The 20,121-nt window shown below is 46.1% G+C and overlaps 3 protein-coding genes across 5 annotated transcripts; 1 reads left to right on the top strand and 2 right to left on the bottom strand.

Annotated features, from left to right (window-relative positions):
- Positions 1-205: 205 nt before the first annotated feature.
- On the bottom strand, positions 206-3,313 carry LOC129590933 (uncharacterized). The gene is made up of 4 exons (XM_055486379.1): positions 3,146-3,313; positions 2,665-3,057; positions 1,225-1,497; positions 206-883 (listed from the first exon to the last, which is right to left on the bottom strand). Exons 2-4 carry the CDS (start codon positions 3,041-3,043, stop codon positions 519-521), a joined length of 1,017 nt encoding a protein of 338 aa, XP_055342354.1. The 5' UTR covers positions 3,044-3,057; positions 3,146-3,313; the 3' UTR covers positions 206-518.
- Positions 3,314-5,186: 1,873 nt separating this feature from the next.
- Positions 5,187-13,745, top strand: LOC129590944 (adipokinetic hormone/corazonin-related peptide receptor variant I-like). Of its 3 annotated transcripts, XM_055486399.1 has the most exons (6): positions 5,187-5,212; positions 5,919-6,121; positions 6,208-6,832; positions 8,371-9,029; positions 11,078-11,309; positions 12,944-13,745. In XM_055486399.1, the coding sequence occupies exons 3-6, from the start codon at positions 6,349-6,351 to the stop codon at positions 13,393-13,395; spliced, it is 1,827 nt and encodes a 608-aa protein (XP_055342374.1). In that variant the 5' UTR covers positions 5,187-5,212; positions 5,919-6,121; positions 6,208-6,348; the 3' UTR covers positions 13,396-13,745. The 3 variants fall into 3 exon arrangements, with proteins under 3 accessions (XP_055342374.1, XP_055342377.1, XP_055342376.1); XM_055486402.1 differs by lacking the exons at positions 5,187-5,212; positions 5,919-6,121; positions 6,208-6,832 and adding exons at positions 7,545-7,898; positions 7,982-8,233; XM_055486401.1 differs by lacking the exons at positions 5,187-5,212; positions 5,919-6,121; positions 6,208-6,832 and adding an exon at positions 7,545-7,898.
- Positions 13,746-13,870: 125 nt separating this feature from the next.
- LOC129590943 (transmembrane protein 214-like) lies at positions 13,871-19,901 on the bottom strand. The gene is made up of 16 exons (XM_055486398.1): positions 19,421-19,901; positions 19,322-19,362; positions 19,180-19,245; positions 18,525-18,678; positions 18,324-18,464; positions 18,116-18,195; positions 17,954-18,059; positions 17,564-17,645; positions 17,347-17,488; positions 16,815-16,916; positions 16,212-16,475; positions 16,030-16,147; positions 15,481-15,652; positions 15,302-15,422; positions 14,430-14,497; positions 13,871-14,346 (listed from the first exon to the last, which is right to left on the bottom strand). The coding sequence occupies exons 1-16, from the start codon at positions 19,746-19,748 to the stop codon at positions 14,241-14,243; spliced, it is 2,091 nt and encodes a 696-aa protein (XP_055342373.1). The 5' UTR covers positions 19,749-19,901; the 3' UTR covers positions 13,871-14,240.
- Positions 19,902-20,121: the final 220 nt, after the last annotated feature.

Genomic DNA, 20,121 nt, shown 5'->3' on the forward strand with positions numbered 1-20,121 from the left:
GTAGTCATCCAGTGTCTGATGTCGGGACGGATCCAAAGGGGGTATGCCATGTAGACAGTATCATTAAATTACCTATCTTGGATATCTTAGTACAGTAATATCATTCTTCATGTTTTATTAAACCGTCTGATCAACGGACTACAACAGATGTACGAGTGACGCGGGAATTTGTGGCAGTCAGACAGTCAGTGAGCCAGGAAAATGATGCATGATTAATTTTTATTCAACAACTAATCAGTACGTACAGGGCCAAAGGTAAAACCTGTACAAAATAATATTATTCGCTCGCTAACAGTATTTCGAAGCCAAAAACGACAGTTACCCAAAAGAAAAACCGACCGACGCGGACACTAATTAACCAAACATTACTCCGTGGCCACCCAACGCCGACCGCACCAACGAATAAATACGCAAAAACCACCGCAAAAAATTGGTAAGGATAGATAAGACGATAAAACAGATCCGCTCGACCAGCAGCACAGCTTCTTCGAATACTACATCAGATAAACAGAGGGAAATTAGGCGCGGCGCAGGCGCTTCTCGACGAGCCCGAGGGCCATGTGGATCTGGCTGGTCAGGTCCTGCCGGCGCTGCAGCAGGGCGTCGCGCTCGCGCAGCAACGCCTGATGGACCTCCATGGCCTCCTCCTCCTGGCGGCGCTTCTTGCTGCGGTAACGGTTGGCCGCCTTCTTGTTCTGGTCGCGCTTCCGCTCGGTCATGCCGCGCGCGCGCGATTTCACAACGCCGCCGCTGCGCCGACGCGGGCCGGCTTTGGTGGGCTTGCTGGCCGGCGGGGAGGTGGGTGCGGCCGGGGCGGCGGGCTGGATGGGCAGCGGCACTTGCAGCGGCGGGGGCATCGACGCCGGCTCCGGATGGCTCACACCTGACGACGAAACCACCAAGTTAATTTTAATCGCGGTACTTGGAGTTAGTTGATTCAACTGTTCTTTTTGTTCTAAATTGGTTTATTAAGTTCAAGTGTAAATGGCTTTCAGCTTGTACAATTTGTCAATAAAGTTTTACTTGTTGATTCAACTGCTGCTTGCAATACTTGTCGGCCCGCGAAATATAACTGATCACCATAATTATTGATTATATGTTTCAATATTGTCAATATTTGTGATAAGATCATGGTGTGAACTACAGCGATATAACCGAAAGGATTACTAATGTTTTTTGAATTGCAGATTTTCTTGGATTCACAATCGTTGTAAAACTGTTTACCTTGTGCGGCAGCCACGGGAGCGTCGGCGGCGCTGTTGCTGCTGCTGTAGGCCATGAGGGTGAGGAGCAGATCGTCCAGCTCGCGGGCCTCCTCGAAGGCGGCCCCGGCCAGCACGACGCCGGCCTTGTCCTCGGCCCAGCTGCAGGGGGCCTCCCCGCCCAGGCCCAGGCCCAGGCCGGCCATCACCGGCCACACCGCCACGTTGACGTCCAGCAGGCCCAGGCCGATGCCCAGGCCCCAGTCCATCATTGCGTTCTCTTTCTGCGCCACATCTGCATCCACACACACCCACCAGTTACAACACAGAACACACCCTTTTCAATAACCACACAAATGCATGCTGACGTAGTTCAAATAACGCCAAACATTATTATTCATTAAGTCAAACGTCGAAGCGCCATGGAAATCAGCTGACGGTGCGGAATTGCGGATCGATTTTTCAACTCTGACATCACTGCACAATACTGCCATACATCCTGCTCAGCGGCATAAAAAAAACACTGCAGCGCGCAGTCGGCTGGTTGGATCGGTAGCTAATGCCAAAAATGTACTGGTGGCGGAAGTCGGCAGACAACTATTTCGGCGCCGCTGACAAGAGTGCTGACGTCAATTGACTCAACTGCCGTTCACGGCTCGTGATCCCGCCACGAGACGCACCGGCTGTCTGCATTACATTCTGCCCAACTCTATGCATTCACAGTTTTCACACCCCCAAAACAACTGAAGACTAAATATTATTCTTTTTTAATTTGCAACAAATTTCTGTACTAACCATTTCTGTACAACGATAAAGTCACGTAGCGGAAAAAAGACAGCCGCGGCAGCATTACGAGTTATGTAACCAATTTAACCTTTTTCATTTCAAACAAACATTACATAAATTCATAATGCATGATATTGAAAAGTAAGATGTGAATTCAATTATTACGAAAATTCGCACAAGTTACTACGCGATATTCAAAAATTGCAACGTTTAAATTCATCAGAAATCCCAATGTCCCATAAATTTATCAAATTATAATTATGAAATGCTGCAGACATATTATGGACTTTTCCTTTGAATTTTAGTAGTTGATAACCTTGAGTAACCTTCTAATGTTTGCTAATTGAACGTTACGAGACAAGCACGAGGCGCCTGATACGAGACCCCGATACCGACCGTTCGCCTGTCTAAAACGAATGACACACTCATGACATCATCGCATATAAACTCAGCCGCCCTGCACAATTCCCAGTACACTGTCTACCCGCCTCACGGCAACCGAACAGGGTTCTCGCCCCACCCACCGCCCGCATCGCGCGCCTGACATCACGCGCACGCCAGTCGACGAACGCGCGATTACGATAAGCAGTAAGCTTCTCCAGCGGCAAATGACCTCAATCGGCGTCAGTTCCGTTTTGTTAAAATACCGTATTACGTGTGAAGAAGCTCCACCCACCTGAAGTGTACCACAAGTCCTCCATGCACGCGTCGGGGGTCTGCATGAAGTCGCTGAAGCTGCTGCTGTTGCTGAGCGCCTGCGGGGCTTCCCGCTCAGGGCCCTGGTGGATGAGCTCCTCCAGGTCCATGGCCAGGTGCAGGTCGTCGAGGGCGAAGGGGTGGTTGGGTTTGGGGAACATGTCGTTTGTCGCTGGGAAATGAATGCTGTCGACAGTATAGTCTGCCTGGATGAGGTCTCCGTTAGCGAGCAGGCCGTGGTTAAATGGGTCCAGCTCGTCGTTTGCGCCGGCCCCAATGGGGCCAGGGCTCGGCCACAGGAACAGTTCCACTTTCTCCATTTTGGGGATGCGCTTGAATTTGGGGGCACACCGTGCCATTCTGTCGGGGGGAACTGCAAACAACACATGGCAAAGTTGTTATGCCTGGATCGCACGGGCGAGAAATTGTTGGATCGTGAACAGACAGCGAGGGATACGTACGTCATTGTCATGATTGGCGTGAAAAAAGGACCGGGGTCCTTGGGGCGTGGGGCGGTTTAGCACATGGTAAACCCGAGAGAAGAACTCGACAAATTTTTAGAAGGCGTTGGGAAGTAGGATTTTTGTGAAATGAATTCTGATGCAATCGCAGTGTGGCGGACTGCTGTCAGAGCGCTGCAAACTTGAACGCCGTGCAGCATGCGGTGGGGCGTGGTATGGCGAGCCGATAATGGCAGTGGCAGTTCTGTGAATGGTTAGCCGTCGGGTACGGCAAACACGTTTCCGCTTTAGACTAGTCTGTCAGTTTTAATTTTTATTGTTTTGGTTTTCACTTTCGCTACGGGTAGAGTTTTAGACATCACACTCAGAAACATAAACGGTACGTACACTTAAAAGTTAAAAATTATATGTAATAATTAAATTAAATATTCGTGCAATGAGAAAACGATTAAGTTATTTAAAAATTACATTCTGCACAATGGTAATTAATATTGGTATTAAACTTTACAGTCCTAACTAGTTTATAAATACTACTGTTGCTATCTGGTACAATACTACGGCTATCTGTGCAGTTTATGAGAGGGCAAAGCTTGCCGGTGTTTGCGGTGGGTAGTACGTACTAAAAAATTAATGTTACTGGTACTGGTAGTGGTACTGGTAGTGGTGGTACGTAATGGTACCAGTCCCTTTTATTAGCGCAAGCCAGTAACACTCATGCAAAATATAAAAAGAACAGAAATATTCGAAACGCGTTAAAGTTTTGGAATTTTCTTCTGCCAAAAAGGACGTTTTATTGGCTACTATAAACATAAAACATGCTGCAGTCGACACACAGCTGAGGCGCTGTGGAAATTAAGGAAATAATAACTAGTTGTGGTACTTGATGGAATTACTATTATAAGCAATTACTGGGCTGGAGGCCACTTTTATCTCTGTTTATGCCGTCTGAAACCTTAGTTATCGCTACTGCGTAATAATCTTTTATTTCTCAATATGTACAGCAACGAGCACCACTCAGTATAATACAATCAAATGAAGAACTTGTCCCAGGTAACATGGGAAGGGACTGTGCATAATATGCTCATAGCGTAATAGTACTTTACTGGTAAACTAACTGTATGTATAAATAAGTGCCTCGTAACTATTTTATGGCACTTCTCAGCTGACTAGCGAATAATCAAAATATGGTGTTTTATTGAATGGTTAGGGTAGATGGCCACTTGTCCGTTTTAATTATTCTGGTGCACTCTTATAAATAAATGACAACTTTACTCTCTGTGGCGTCGGGAAACAATTTTATTATAAGTTTTCAGCGTTCAGCACAGCCAGAAACTAAAACAGTGGTCAAAACTTTTAAAAGGTAGACGATGGGGCGTTTCGTCTATAAAGTACTTAAAACATAGTTTGCGCTTTGAGTTTAACGATATTCTTGTCATTTTCCATGTACCAGCTGCCACTACCAGGAGTCCAGCACCACTGCTACCACTGACAGTACCAGTACCATTACGTAGGACCACTAGCAGTAACAGTAACATTTACTACTTAGTACTACCAGCTGTTTGCGGTTCAGATTAGCCGTTAATTGTGTGATTTTTATTCCATGAAATGAGCGCGTAGTCGAATGGTAAAGGGCACATGTTATATAGATATCACTCCCTCATAAACACTAACAATAAGCTTATAGCAACGGTTAAAAATCAACAGAGTCATGTTTTTTGCGAAGTCCTGATGTTTTTATTGTGCGGAAACCCCAGTAGCGATTTATGGCAGATGTATTGATAGGTTGGTCAAAGTTTCAGCTGTGTTAATTGTTAACAAAATAATTATTGTACGCATTCGTATGGTACTGTACAGTGCGCCGGCCGCCGGGTACGATGGTATTGTCATTGCATGCGTAATCCGGCAGCGACGTTTTTCAAACAGTAAAGTTTTGATTATTAGAACCTGTTTTCTTACTGTTTTTTCAGCCAATGGCACATCGAGAAACCGAGATATATATACTAGATCGATATTCAATATTAATTTCATATGTGTCAAATCCACTTGATGGCGCTACGGACGGTATCGGTACTGCCTGACGTTTGGTTTTACTGATAATATACATAATATATATAAAAATATATATAAAAATATATATATATATATATATATATATATATATATATATAAACCGCCAATTCTGCGTGGTGCTGTTACGGGGCGCGTCGAGCATTATTCCTCCCTTGAAGCCGGAAGTAGAGCTTCGTGACGACCTCTGCATCGTGTGCGAATTTGCGATGAGACCGTGACCGTGCGATGTATAGACGCGTACTGTACCGGCGTTAATGTACACACTGTACGGCACACGTGCGAGTATAAATTAATCAAGTACTGCATGGATTGCTGATTGCCCATCAGTAATATTATTAATCATGGTGATGCACGTGTACACGTACAGCAGCTTGTATAACTATAGTATCCCGCTTCGTACAAAAATTATTTTATTGTTAATACCAATTAAAAAGTATATAGGGGCAAAACTAAACGTGTTCCACGGTTCCCCTGTATTGCTGTCGTCAGCCGGCTGGAGTTTTACGTTGTGGCTAAACATGGCGCTTATGTACCGCGCCAGATTTAACCATATGTATTGCCGTAACGTCACACTCCAGGCGGGTGACGGCAGCAATACAGGGGAACCGTGGAACACGCTTAGTTTTGCCCCCTATATATGTACATGCACGTATTCTCACGCGATATGCCTGCATATTATGAAAGTGTATATCCGGATCCGCAGGCAATTGGCCGTAATCGACGACAATTTCTTCCAGCGCTGGCGTCCACCCCACCATCTGTCAGGATCGGGTTCGGAGCAACGGCAATATACTGTGGAAGTATACGCCCGCCGCGGTTGTGCATTGTGTACAATACCTGCCCCTACAGAATACGTGAAAGGTCGGCGCCGGTTGCTTTCTGAACCGCACTGGCTAGCTTCCGCCGGTGACTATATTTACATATGCCCGTATATGTATAGTTGTATATGTACATCTTCATATTGTGTATATAAAAGGAAGTGTATACGGTAGAGTCTTCTACGAATACGTTGTGCTTTGGATCGGGGTGTATATATTCCGCGGGACGAGGCTCAAGCTAGGTTAAGCCGCTCTCTCTCGACTTCCGGTAATCCGGTGGGCTTATCTTGATGAAGAGGATCGCAACGGGCATCCATGGAAATTGTCCCGGCCAGGATTGCATTGATCCCCGCCATGTCAAGTGCCAACAACGCCAACCTTTCCCTTAACGCTGCGCCGGCCGATCGCTGGCGAAACCCGGCGAGTGCGGCGCATGACTCCCCGCATCGGCATCTGCATCGGCATCATCATCATCGTCAACATCATCCCGCCGACGTGAATAACATTCATCCCGCCACTGCACCGCTACAGCCTGCGCGTCTTCGCCACAACAACACTCGCCATAGCCACTTGACACGGCTGTCCGCTGCTCTTTTTGCCCTTCTCGCCACCAGCACCGCGGCCACAACCGGAAGTAGGGAGCGCCTGCCCCGCACCGTCGGGCACTCCGCTGACCAGTTGAACCACGTAACGCCCTCCTATCTGCCGTCCGATCGGGGCTTGAACGGCGCCAGGGATACGAGTGATCGTGATATGATGCCGCTGCACCGGATCGCCTACCAAAATATGCCGGCCGCAGGTACGCAATAAGCTTCATCTCTGAATTAGACACTCTATTAGACATATACAGCAAGTCCGTATCCTTAATTGTTATGTGTAGGAATCAAAGGATTTCAGTATTATTATTAGTGATTCTATGTACCTACCGTCAAGGAAGACACTGCAATTTGACCTTAAGATAATCAATACAATAACTCAAATAACCGTTTTCTGGCAGTACTGGCAACGATCTACATATCTATATATAGAAGTGTACATCATGTCGAGATCATGAGACGGAAACGTATTGTACTAACTGTCATTAACTGATAATTATTAATTTATTGGTACTAAACCACCGGCACTTCCAAGTTTCAAAGAAGCGAAAGTAATATTCTTTACAAGCGGAATAAAGTGTACGAGTATGCTTCTGTATGTAGCAATAAAAGCGCGTATGTATCGTATCTTGCAAATTTCATTAGAGTTGGCCTTTTCCACTTGATCCGCTGTTTCCAGTAGCGCAGTATTCAAATTTACTACGTGTATGCAAATGGAACAACTGTATAATTATGAGCTGGCTATAAGGTAAAAGGTACGATGACGTACATGGCAGCGCTTTCTGCACAGCTGGATTAGGATATATGTGGAATGCAGCGGTAAAGCGGAAGTGTGCACCATTAGAGCGACCGGATATTTGCTGCACATTGTCCAACTTGCCGCTGCACGGGCTCCTACTGCATATACGACGTATCGGGGGTCACTGATATTTGTAGCGAGTACCGCTCGTAGCGATGTTCAGTGTTGCTACTCCAGCAACCTGAGCCGCACATGTGCACTTGTGCTGTACATAATTGTGAAAAATAAGTACAATCCCGGCGGCAGCAATAATTATTTACCAATCTGCAGCGCTGCCTGTTTGAACAGTCTCCGACAGGGACCGCGCGGCCGGTGTCGGGTTCTGGTTGAGTCACGGTGTCGGTTACTTCGGCGAGATGTAAAGGAATATTCCCTGACTATCCTGTTCTTTGTTACGCCTCCATTAAGCATTTTGTCTGCTCCCCATTTCTATTTTTCTGTTTGCTGTGTGGGCGACGTGAACATGTTAGGTACAGTGCCGTATTGAAGGTCATTTAATACAACCAAGAATTTGATTATGGAAGCGGTATGATAGTCGCATTATTATTTGCAGCCAATAATTTTGCTGAATGATATTACTGTTTTTCTGTGCCGGAACCGCGGAGGTTAATGGATAACTTTAATTAACGCCGATCTGTACTGGGGCGTTAATGCCAAGCGGGTGCCGTTCGACAGGTTATCCAAGGAACACAGAACTTCTAATCGTACAGATCACACGTGCCGCTTGTATATGTACCGGTTAATTATAATCCGTTGTAACACAACACAGCATCGATTTGATCTGGGAAGAAACACTAGTACAAAAGTAAATGCCGAGTTAATGCGCAGATAAAATGAAAAAATATTTGTTAGATGAAAAAGAAAATTTAAAGCAAAATATACGCCTGCTGAGGGAGGCTGTTTTTAAGGACTCAATAATTATCGGGTGGTGGTTATTTGCAGTGGCCGACTGGACGGGCGCCCTGCAGAGCAACAAGTCGTCCGACCTCCCAGCATCCGCCAGCAACCCGTCGCCCCGCCTCCTGGACGCCCCGCCGCCCCGCCCCCTCCCGGACCCTAATCCAGCGCTGCCGCTGCCGGCGCTGGAGCTGGTGCAGCCGACGCACGACTACACGGTGGTGGTGTACTCGGTCATCCTCATCTTCGGCTTCTTCTCCAACTTGTACATCGTGCTGCGCTTCCTGCAGCTGCGCTTCGGCCTGCGCCTGAACCTGGGCGCCGGCAAGGACACCGGCCTGTCCAGCGCCGCCGTCCTGCTGCAGCACCGCGCCCGCCTCCGCCTGCTGCACGTGGCCCTGGCCAACCTGCTGATCTGCACCATCTCCGTGCCCATGGAGCTGGGCTGGCGCGCCACCATCGAGTGGCGCGCCGGCAATCTCGGCTGCAAGCTGCTGCAGTTCGGCCGGGTGTTGGGCCTGTACGCGCTGGCCAACTGCCTGACGGCCATCGCGCTGGACAAGCTGCTGCACGTGCGCCTGCTGCTGCGCGGCACCGCCGCCCTCGGCGCCACCGCCAGCGGGGGCGGCTGGGCGCTGGGCTCGCCCATCCACGGACTGCTGGCCGCCGGCTGGATCCTCAGCGCCCTCTGCAGCTTCCCGCAGGTACCGGCGCACACACATAGTAATATGTAGGTTTATTAAGGTATGTTATTGGAGTATGTAAGTAAGCGCTTTAGTACGTGTATTAATCGGCTTGGCGGTCGCGGGCCCGATGGGTATCTGCCGATAACCGGATGTGGCCGGGGCCTGCTTGATTAGACTAGATTAAGGTCACGCCGATTTACTGCTTAATGCCGCTGGAGGTCTGGCTGCTCTGTGCTCAGCAGTGTGGGGGATGGACGCTTCCCGCAAAAGATGAGCACACGAGCTAAGACTAACTGCTGGTTTCTGTCACATTCCATCAGCAGTGCAGCGGCACATGCAGGATTTTAATTTTGCCGGTTTTGTTTGTATCGGAAGAGCGGTAAATACGTATACAAGTATGTATAATACTTATACATATCAGAAGTGGGAAGCCATGGGGTGTGCAGCGTATACTTGAATATTGTAGGTGCGGCCCGATTTATAGGAAATTTAATTAAAATGCATGCGACGTAATAATACCGGCCCATATCGGCGCACTGACAACACATCGCCATGACTGCACAATGAGCTGGTGCGCAATAAAACAGCTGGCTTGACTGTGACTGGCATACCGCTGTTTGGCAACAGCACGTCAGACGGCCAACAAGGCCACGCCGAGGCGGAAGTCCCATAACATCACAGCTTTTCCCAATATCCAGCCGTATCTGTTATCTGTATCACGATTGATTTCCCGCAGTATCTTTATTATGTACGAGTATAATTCTTCACATACGCGCATGAAAACTGAACAGTACTGGTACCTGTATATATACAATGTAATTATTTATATCTATATACAGTTGTTTGTGCTTACTCGTACGCGGGACCTGCGATTGTTAACTAATTTTATGATTAATATTTATAAATATGATGCAGTTGTGGATATTTTGTGAGATAGCTTCTTGTGAGCAACACGAATAGGTTCCTCTGGCCGGCATTTGCGGTCCGGCTGGCACACGTACCCAGTAAATAATATCATCCGGCCGGTGTATTGCACGGTGTGCCGTGCAAGTCCTGGCGTAGGGCATGTACTGTACTCTGTAGATGCCGACATTAATTGAATTCAGCGAGGCGGCGGTGTAAATGCCAGTTCCGTCGGATCGGATCGGATCGGACACTTGACAGGTTTTGCGCATCTCGCCCATCCCTTTCCACTGCTTCCACGAATTTCCACACCAACCGGCTGCAGCAGCTAGCCAACACCGCAGCCGGGACGTTTAAATTCATTTCGTCCTGTCAATACAGATAAAAATATTCGGTCGCTGCGTGTTTTCCTTCAAATTTCTGTGCACATACTCTCCATGTACAGTCTCCTATTCTACCCAAAACGATTAACTGCATCGTTTCCTAAGTGCTGTAAACAGTGTTTCGTATTAATTAATTTTTTCTTGTCGCGAAAAAGCTTGCCGATGAATGATTCTCACTCCTCCGCAACATTCATACGTTTCTTAGGAATTGATTCTTTAACTAATAATTAGCATTCGTTCCGCAGACCTGTTCATCAAATTAATTTGGTAGTTTACGCAACGTAGCCATATCAATATGATGCTAAAATACTGAGTTATGTAATATGTACTGCAATATTACAGCGATCTCTTTACAAGAAACGCAGAACGTGCGCCTATAAGAAAACTGAAAAATGGCAATACGTGGCTCGGTTAGGTTGAGGTGAATCCCGTGAGAGCACTTGCGAAGCACTGCAGCGGCGAAATGCTCAAGCAACATTTACCGGTGTGAGGCAAATAACAATACTGTACATGTACGCCCCGATGATCATGAATGGGCCAACAAATACAAGAGCGGGCAGATTACAGTTGCATGCCCTTTGCGTGACCTTTGCGATCCGCCAAGCCGTTATATATAGCCATACTCAGGGTAGTGTTGAACAACAGCTAAATGAAAGGAGTAAAACAGGCATGACCTTAAGTGCGAAAGATGGATATAAAGACTGTATACCTGGAGCCGCAACGGAAAGGTCCGTTGACGTTGTATTATTGTTATTGGTTCATTTGGTTGGTTATGCACAGGTGTTGGTGTTCCAAGCCGGCTACTCGCTGTACTCCAACAAGGTCATCCAGTGCGTGGGCATGGAGGGCTTCGCCTCGCTGGGCCACGAGCACCTCTACAACATCTTCATGCTCACCGGCATGTTCCTCCTGCCCGCCATCACCATGCTGGCCGCCTACGCCTACATCTTCAAGCACGTCAACAGCACCAGCGACATCCCCGACGACCTCGAGAGCAGCATCAACCAAAACGGTCAGTTAACCATTAATGGCATGCAAATGTTTTCTTATAACGCAGTATATATTTATATGATTATACGGTATATTTATATCATTATACGGTAATTATATACAGGTATGCGCTTTAAATGAATAAAAATATTTTGCGAAACGTAAAAGTTTAAATAATAAAATAAAATTTATAAAATTTGTAGATATAGGTATATGTAGACTGTCTTCTGTATGTAGAATGAGTTTTCTCATTCTTCTGAGTCTTATATCGGAATTTCTTTTCTTTCACGCCGGTCATTGCGCACTGCTCGCTTAAGTACTCGCACAAGAAAGTTCTGATTGATTGTACTGATGCGCAGTAGTCAGTACAATCTGACAGCCTAATTAAACTGCACTGACTGATCCAATCCGCTTCCGTGTACAGTGTAATTTAATTTAGCGAAACAACAACAGAAAACTGTTCCACGAAGAATTTCCATTGTAAAAAAATATGTAATCGATACTGTTCGGTTATGATTAATAGTGAAATTCCAGTCCGCTTATACACACTGTATATTAATTTGAAAATGGCATTAACGGTAATGACAAGGATGTTTGTCATCTGGAGAAGGACACAAATAAGTCGTCATCCATTTCCGCTCCGCAGAAATAGCGGCGCCCTGCGTGCCTAACCGGCGCTAATAATATTATCCTTGTATAATCGTGTCAAGAGCGGGAAGGTGGCATTGCGCCGATTAGCGGCCGGTGATTCGGCGAATGCCGCCGGCCACGTAATTACTGCAGCGGAAGCAGCGGTTCCTGTTTGTGTCGCTGCAAGAATTGCTGCGCGGCGAGGAAGCGGAAGTGGTGCTTATCAGTCATCTGACGGGCCCGCTCGCTGCCAGCGGCAATTGCGCCGTACTTGTGCTAATCACCATTAGCGCTACTTGTTTAATTTGTACACAAAACGAGGGCGCGTTCGGCGCGGGCTTCGCAGCGGTCCCGGCTGACGTCACGCTGCGGCCCAGCCGGCACGCCACGCGCCGCACCAGTACCGGCAATTGTATTGAACGGATGATTAAGAACAATTAAATGCAACATTGTTTGTCAGCCTAATCGCATTAAGGTCACAAGCCGCGCATGCGCAGCCCGTGCGTGATTAATTGTGCCGGCAAGTAAGCAGCGTTTTACGTGCAACCGGCATGCTGATCGCGCGTGACCTTTCTTGCTAATATTAATATACAATAATGCTACTTAATATACAATAATACTTAATATACAATAATAAAAATATATACTTAATTGCTACTTAATATACAATAATAAAAATTAATCATATTGTAAAAATTATAATTACTGCGCAATTTTATAAGGTACAAAAGGCAGGAGTTATAAAAAGCGCGGTGACCTTTACCGCTGCTACTTACTGTAACGATAGAATTAATATTGTATTTTAAACTTGTTATTAATTGTAATAATAATTACGGTATAATATTATGAGTTATAATTAAAACGGCACCAATAAATAAGTGGGTAACCTTTACCGCTGCTCGATGTAATTCTAAAAAATAATTATAATGTAAAATTGCTATTTTTAATTATTGTATATTATAATTATGCAAATTATAATTAAAGCGGTGGTCATAAAAGCGGGTGACCTTTACCTTCCTTGTGTAGGAGCGAAGGAGGAGACTTCTAGTCTGGACCCGCAGCAGCGCGCGCGCGTCTTCAGCGCCGGCGGGCAGTCGCGCGTGTCGGCCTACAGCCACATCCTCTCGCTGCACTCGGGCGGCACCGGCTCCGCTGCGGGCTCCGGCGTCAGCTCGGAGATGGAGCTGCTGGGCGGCGCCGGCGCCCCCGGCACGCTGCAGGTGCGCGGCGCGGACGGCGTGTACATCATCCTGGACGAGGCGTTCCAGCGCGACCTGCGCGTCTTCCTGGCCATGTCGCTGACCTTCATCTGCACCTCGCTGCCCTACGTGGCCTTCACGCTGTGGTACCTGGTGGACGCGCACTCGCACGCCCTCATCCACCCCATCGTGCAGGAGCTGCCCTTCGTGCTCGTCCTCACCAACACGCTCCTCATTCCCGCCATCTACGCCCTCCGTCTCTGCGCCCAGACCACTTGACTCTTAGATAGTTTATTTCTTTTTACACGGACTATGTTAATTCTGACAAATCGTTTTACTCGAACTGCACGAGCTTTCAGGGAAATGGTAGTGCGTAATGTTTAACCGGCTTTTCTGACCGTTGATTGCTGTTTATGGAATTTATTTATATTTTTCTTTTATTCAAATTATATCCATTTTTCAAATGGTTTTCTATTTTTTGTTGATTTTTTAATTCACTCGTCGGTTGAACGGTTAGATCCAGTGACTGTGGTTGAATTTTCCATATGAAAGTATCTCTAGTAGAGAAAATTACTATATACCGAGCATGCTTTTCGTTTGCTGTTTTATGCGCTGATAATAAAATTTAAATATTACTTCTGTTATTGTAACTGATGAATAACATGGCAAAATCAATGAGCGTGAACGATAGGCTATAAACCGCGCATTTTTCTGCGAACACCTAACAACTGTGTACTCGTAAATGAAGCATCTCTTCTGGACAATACTAAATTTATCCCCGGTGAATGGATAAAACTGGCAAAACTAATCATCTCATTTCCCATGACTGAGTGCGCACAAATAAAACACCGCTACAATTCACAGTTTGCCTCAGCCTTCACAGTAATCGGACAAATAAAAGGCAAGTAAAGTGAACCAAAAACAGGGCTGCAGAGACCAGTTGCGAGAATAAGGACGTCAGTCAATGATAAATAAAAGGGACTGGCGACAACAATTAAACAGGCTCTGGCATTGACAATTTCCAAAGGGTGCGATCAAGCGAATGAGATGCGTTCAGGGGAAAAAGGGACAGCGATTGCTCAACGTTGATCACACTGGCCGAAGCGGCGTTGCTGCGTTAGCATTTAGGCCTTCTTGCTCTTCACGGTCCAGCTCCACACCTGCTCCCACGCCTGCTCCCAGCGCGGCTGCACGCTCAGCCAGACCGAGTGCGCCTGCTCCCGGACCCACCTGCAATCAGCGCACAGCGCGTGATCAAGATTTAAGGCAGATGTCAGCAATTAAGAGCATCATGCTCCCTTAGCTGCACTCACTCCGCGGCCGGCGCACACTTGCCCAGCATCTCCGACACCGTCGGCATCCCCACCAGCAACTGGTCCACCTACACAAACAACCAATTACAGATACCACGGCCTCCAACACACAACCACTGCCTCTTCTACCACGATTGACATCACCATTTCAAACGTATTACACGTACATATCTATATAATACATATACAGATATATACAATTCAACCTTCCAATCAATATACTATTTTATTATTATTAAACCCAGCTTTAAACACCTTCAAATGAAGGATTAATTTTTTACAGTGCTATTTAAATAGCACCGTAAAAAATTAAATTAATCAAATTAAATGCCGATTAAAATACAGAGAATAACGGTTGACATTACCGATAACATTATTAACTACTACAGTAATATCTCATTCAGTTTCTCTGATTACAACCAGAAAACGAATTTTAAAACTCAATTTTTATTTATGAATTGCATCCAGTTTCATTGCAAATCAATTTGAAATAAATCGCATACAACTACTCGTAAGACGCATGCATGGCTTTAACACACACCCGAGCTTCTATTTCCTCCACAGTAACATGTACTCTTGCGCAAATAAAATTTCCTATCGGATATAAACTGGGTTTCGCGAAAACCTAATAAGCTGAGCATTTCAAATGAAGGAAATTCGAATTTAATCTGGAAGCGTTGAAAAATCCCCGTTAAATTCTTGTCCATTTGAATTTTCACCACAAAAAAATAACTTCCTGTGCATTACTTTGATTAAAAACTGAAGAATAAACTAGAAGAGACCGTTTTACGTTGTAAATGCGCCGTTGGAAAGCGGAGCGATGCCAAACTGAGCGTAAAACAGCTCGAGTGTTAAATGAACGCAACACCGACCTTGTGCGCGGCCTGGTAGGTCAAGCGGGCCAGCTCCTTCCACAGCACCTCCAGGTAGACGCCCAGTCCCATGAGGAAGTCGTACACCACCGGCAGCTGCTTCTCCACCACGTCCCACACGCTGCAACACACATCAATGAATGGCTGTCCACAGAAAATGACCAGAAGGGACGACCTACTGCAGCGCGGCGGCCAGCAGCAGCTGCGCCAGCTGGATGCTCTGCGCCCAGCTCCACAGCAGGAAGGGCTTGACGGCGGTGCTCCAGGTGTGCGCCACCACCGGCTGGGCAGCGTTCCACGCGCGGACCACGTACGGCTTCGACACTTTGTAGCTGTGCACGGCGTACGACTCTGCAATATCGCCAAACACACGTCACAGTTTTTTATCCACGCAGAATCGCTTCAAGCCCATTTAATTTTGATAACAGGACCGTAGTTGCCGTCAGTTTTATTTCTTTAATGAAATAATTTAACTTATAATTAATTCTACTTAATTTAAAACTATTTTTTGTAATTATTATATTATGTAATAATTTGACGATTAATTTCAATAACAGGACGTTGACTTCGGTAAATTTTTATTTCTATACCTTTAAACACTTCTAAAATAAATTAATTTTTTAAATACTTCAATAATGAATTCTTACGATCCGGCCATATATTTTTGACTTTAAATAAAAATTTATTTTTAATTTATTCCAGATTAAAAATTAATTTAATCGGCTTACTCTTCGTTCCGTGATAGGCGATTTCTCCGCAGACAGCCGCCGCCAGGACGACCAGCAGGAAGAAGTAGCGACGGCGCCGCTTGCGGCCGTCCTCCTGACGCTTCTTCGCACGGATTTTCTGCAACACCTTCAATGATCGACTGCCAGCCATTTAATTGCAATTTAACCCAGCGCAGTCTCACATCGACTGCTGTTTTGACGGTGCCGGCGTCCTGCTTGAAGGTGGTGGACGCGGCGGCCTTCTTGTTGGGCTGGTACTGCTCCAGATCGTCCAGGAATCGGACGAAGTGCTTGTCGCGGCGCAGCCGCCGACTGTCCTCGTCGTCCGTGTCGGCGATGTAGTTGAGCAGGATCTGCGTGTCGCGCATGCTGGACGGGTACTTCTCCAGCCAGAAGGCCAGGTTGCCGCGCTCCGTCTTCAGACACTGCAGCAGGTTGTCGCACGCCTGCAAACACCGCAATAACATGCGCCGTCAAACTCATTACAGTTTTAATTCATCACAATCGCCACTAATTCTTCTACAAAATAATCTTAGATTTCATTTTGAAATTAAAACAAAATGTGCTACAATTATAATTAATTTCCGTAAATGCTTCCATAATCAGTAGTCTCACCTTTTTACATGTATTTCCTCCTTAAATTGTAATTAAATAAAAGCTTCGATGATTCTTTTAGAAAAAAATCTTCATGTTGTTATTTTTAATTTAACATAAAACCGCTTCTAGCGGTTTGTATTACTGCCAGTGGGCAAAGCAAAGCCCAAGCAGCGCATCCCGCTGCGTACCGCGTGCTGGTACTCTTCCGGCTGCTGCATGCCCAGCCGCATCAAGAACTGCGGAAAGTACTCCTTCGATGACTTCTTCAGGTCCTTCTGAAATAATTCCTCCTGAAACCAATATTCATAAGGTCACTGCGTCCACCAGGATACTCTAATTGTCGCCGCCAAAATGTTGGACTAATTGGTAATATTTGTGAGTAATTCAGCCGATGCACCAGGTAGTGGTGTGTCTTGCATGGCATACTAATAATTATTGTTCAACATTTTTAAAAGTTTGAAATTTAATAATTTTAATTCTTTTTAATAGGCCACAGCCATCAAAACAACAAATGCAAGCGCGGGCACACTACTTCACAGTTAATTTTAATTAGTCTTAATCCGCGCAATCTGCGTATTGTTATATGCACTGGCTGCTGTCGAAATACAGGACGGATTTTTGTTCATATGTATGTATGTATAAATAAAATCAAAAATAATCCATATAAACTTTAATTAATCAATTTCGGAGTCGCTCGCTGTATAGTGTATTGGCCCTTACGTGAAAAATCCGGTAGAGCTCGGCGATTTTCTTCTTGTGCTGTTTGGTGAAGTTGCTGCTGTTGGTGCCGAAGAAGCCGTCGAAGACGTTGAGGAACATCTGCTGGGTGTTGGTTTTCGAGTAGTCGTGGGATTTGTGGTTTCTGGACACAACAGCGAGCGATTAATCAGTCATTATTGTACACGGACACAGTGTCCGATCGCGGGAGCGCACGTACTTGAACAACTGCTCCAAGTAAGCCAGACCGAAGCCGGAGTAGGCGCGCGAGTTGATGAGGGGGAACATCAACTTGTACCACACTGCGAAGCACAAAACGAATCATTTCATGCTAACAGAAGGACAGTCAAAAATATTCTTGCCACACTCATAATTAATGAGAGACAGTTTTAAATATCATAATTTGACAGTACATTTTCTAGTTTTTCCTACACAAATGGAAATGCCCAAAGTGCCGCTAGTAATAGCAAAAATTACGAGAATCAATATGCCAACTGAATCCGAACATATACTTTTTACTTGCTTCGCCATGAAATAATTTTGATAGAAACAAGCGGAAGAAGTCAGTCTAGGCCACACTAGATAGCAAGCAATCCAAGTTCAAACTCACCCTGCAGTCCGTCGGAGAAGCTGGTAAGGCCGGCCTGTCCGTAAGACCACATGATCATCAGCATTTCCTCCTTGCGCGACTGCACACTGCGAATCTCCTCCACGCGCTGCAGTCAGCCAGCAGATTAGCTGCCTACCACGCAACAGACTCACAATGCTTTACCTGCGTGAGATTCTTCTCCGTGACCAGATTGGGGAATTTCTTGAGCAAGTACTGAATGACCAGCTGGCTCCCGTGGTACGCTGCAAAAACATTATCAATAAAAATTATTATATCAGGTCAATTACGTAGTATGACGCAAGTCTACTTCTATGGATAATAATTGAATCTGGAAAATAAAAAGAATTAACTGGACAAAAGTGGGACGCACATCGACGGTTGGGGATGTTGTTGCGGCAGGCGTCGGTGACGATCCAGTCGAGGTAGGCCTGCAGGAAGTTGGCCGGACTGGAGGCCAGGAGGCCGTCGAGGGCGCTGACGAGGGCGCTGGGGGCCATGCTCAGTGGATACCCTGCAAAAAAACACTCAATGAGCAATCCATAGCTGTTGATACGACAGACTGCCGTCGCACCCCAGGTGAATCCGTGCTCCGAGTAGAAGTTGGGATCGCTGGGGATGTGCGCCAACTTCTCGTTCAGCCGCTCCACGATCAGCCGGATCCACTTGTCGTTGCCCTGCGCCGACTTGGCCTTGTTCACCTCCTCCACCAGCGCCTTCGTGTCGATCTGCAGTCAATTCATTCCGTTATCATTATTACCTCAAACAATCTATGATTTTCGCTTCCTCATAAAATTTCGATTTTTGGCTACATTACTTAGGGCCGCAATTTCAAATTGTGCAAACGCTGATACGAAACAAAAATCTCCATTTGGAATGAAAACCCAAATGAGGTTGAACATAATCAGACAAAATAATGTCGCATAATTTCACCTTCATAAATTGGGAAAACCAGATTTGAGCAAGAAATAAAATTAACGAAACCAAATATTATCAAATAAATAATGTTAATATTTTAAAAGGTAAATTAAATTGAAACGAAATTTAAATTTGGCATGGCAGATAAAACGCAGTTAAAACTATCAAATAAATAGTGTTGAATTTTTTAATTATTAATCTGAAATGAAATGTGAAATTTTACGAATTTCTTTTGAAAGCCAACGCTACAGAAAAGAGCAGAAATCATGGAACTGACAGTTACAGACTGAAGATTCGCAGAAAGCACTAACCTTCTTCAGCGCGGCCTGCAGAGCGGCGCTATGTTTCTTGGCAGCGTCCTTCGCATTATTAGCGCCCTGAAACATTTCTCAAGTCAGAACAGGCAAAGCCATAATGCAGACGCAGCCAGTGCTACAGGGAAATGAGAGGCACCTTGGCGGATTCCTTGCCGTCGTTCTTTGCGCGGTCGCCCCCTACACCATTAAGACACACGTGAAAACAGCCAAAATGCTGGCAGCGTGATGTGGCTACCTGCTGCGCTGGTCGGCGATCGATCTCCCGAATCGGAGGCCTCGTCGTCTGAAGAGCTGTGATTGGGTTCGTCGCTGCGCTTCGTCAGCGCCTCGGGCAGCGCGGCCACCTTGCGGCCCGTGTTGAAGCGCTTCTCCTTCTCCGCCCGTCGTCGCGCAGCTTCTGCTTTCGGGTCCAATCCGACGATCTGGCGGGGCTGACTGGGGGCGGCCTTGGTGTGGCCGTCGATGCGCGATCCCGCCGCGGAGTCAGCGGGATTCTTCGATTTCTCCTTCGGTTTGCGCTCCACTTTCTTCCAGTCTGAGCTCTTCTCCTCCGCTGGCTCCATACTTATTGATCGAGCAAAACCGTTTCCACTAAATCACGTTTGAAAGGAAGCAGGTGAAATCAACGGTCACAAGAAGCAGATCGCAGAATCTTCGACTTGTTTGCTGACTGAAATTCGACAAACCACAAGTCAAGGTGCAACAGAAAACGTCAAAGTCACCGTGTCCGACCATTTCGGCATAGTGACATTTCGGCATAGGACATTTCGGCATAAGACATTTCGGCATGAGGACATTTCGGCATGAGGACATTTCGGCATGTGGACATTTCGGCATACGGACATTTCTGCTGAATACTGTTGTTTTCTAACGTTTTCTGATGTATTCTTATTAGATTTTTGTATTTTCAAATCTTTTTTTTGTAGGCTATCTTAG

This window comes from Paramacrobiotus metropolitanus, unplaced genomic scaffold (assembly GCF_019649055.1).
Source record: "Paramacrobiotus metropolitanus isolate TYO unplaced genomic scaffold, Prichtersi_v1.0 Parri_scaffold0000043, whole genome shotgun sequence".
Lineage (NCBI taxonomy): Eukaryota > Metazoa > Tardigrada > Eutardigrada > Parachela > Macrobiotidae > Paramacrobiotus > Paramacrobiotus metropolitanus.

Excerpts from the sequence above, each read along its gene's own strand:
- LOC129590943 (XM_055486398.1), bottom strand. The coding sequence starts at position 19,748 with ATGGAGCCAGCGGAGGAGAAGAGCTCAGACTGGAAGAAAGTGGAGCGC. Across the intron at positions 18,196-18,323 it reads CAACATCCCCAACCGTCGAT|CGTACCACGGGAGCCAGCTG; the intron begins GTGCGTCCCACT and ends ATGTTTTTGCAG. Across the intron at positions 14,347-14,429 it reads AAGTGTGCGCCGGCCGCGGA|GTGGGTCCGGGAGCAGGCGC; the intron begins GTGAGTGCAGCT and ends CGCTGATTGCAG.
- LOC129590933 (XM_055486379.1), bottom strand. The coding sequence starts at position 3,043 with ATGGCACGGTGTGCCCCCAAATTCAAGCGCATCCCCAAAATGGAGAAA. Across the intron at positions 1,498-2,664 it reads GGACTTGTGGTACACTTCAG|ATGTGGCGCAGAAAGAGAAC; the intron begins GTGGGTGGAGCT and ends GTGTGGATGCAG. Across the intron at positions 884-1,224 it reads TCCCGTGGCTGCCGCACAAG|GTGTGAGCCATCCGGAGCCG; the intron begins GTAAACAGTTTT and ends TTTCGTCGTCAG.
- LOC129590944 (XM_055486399.1), top strand. The coding sequence starts at position 6,349 with ATGGAAATTGTCCCGGCCAGGATTGCATTGATCCCCGCCATGTCAAGT. Across the intron at positions 6,833-8,370 it reads CCAAAATATGCCGGCCGCAG|TGGCCGACTGGACGGGCGCC; the intron begins GTACGCAATAAG and ends GGTTATTTGCAG. Across the intron at positions 9,030-11,077 it reads CCCTCTGCAGCTTCCCGCAG|GTGTTGGTGTTCCAAGCCGG; the intron begins GTACCGGCGCAC and ends GGTTATGCACAG.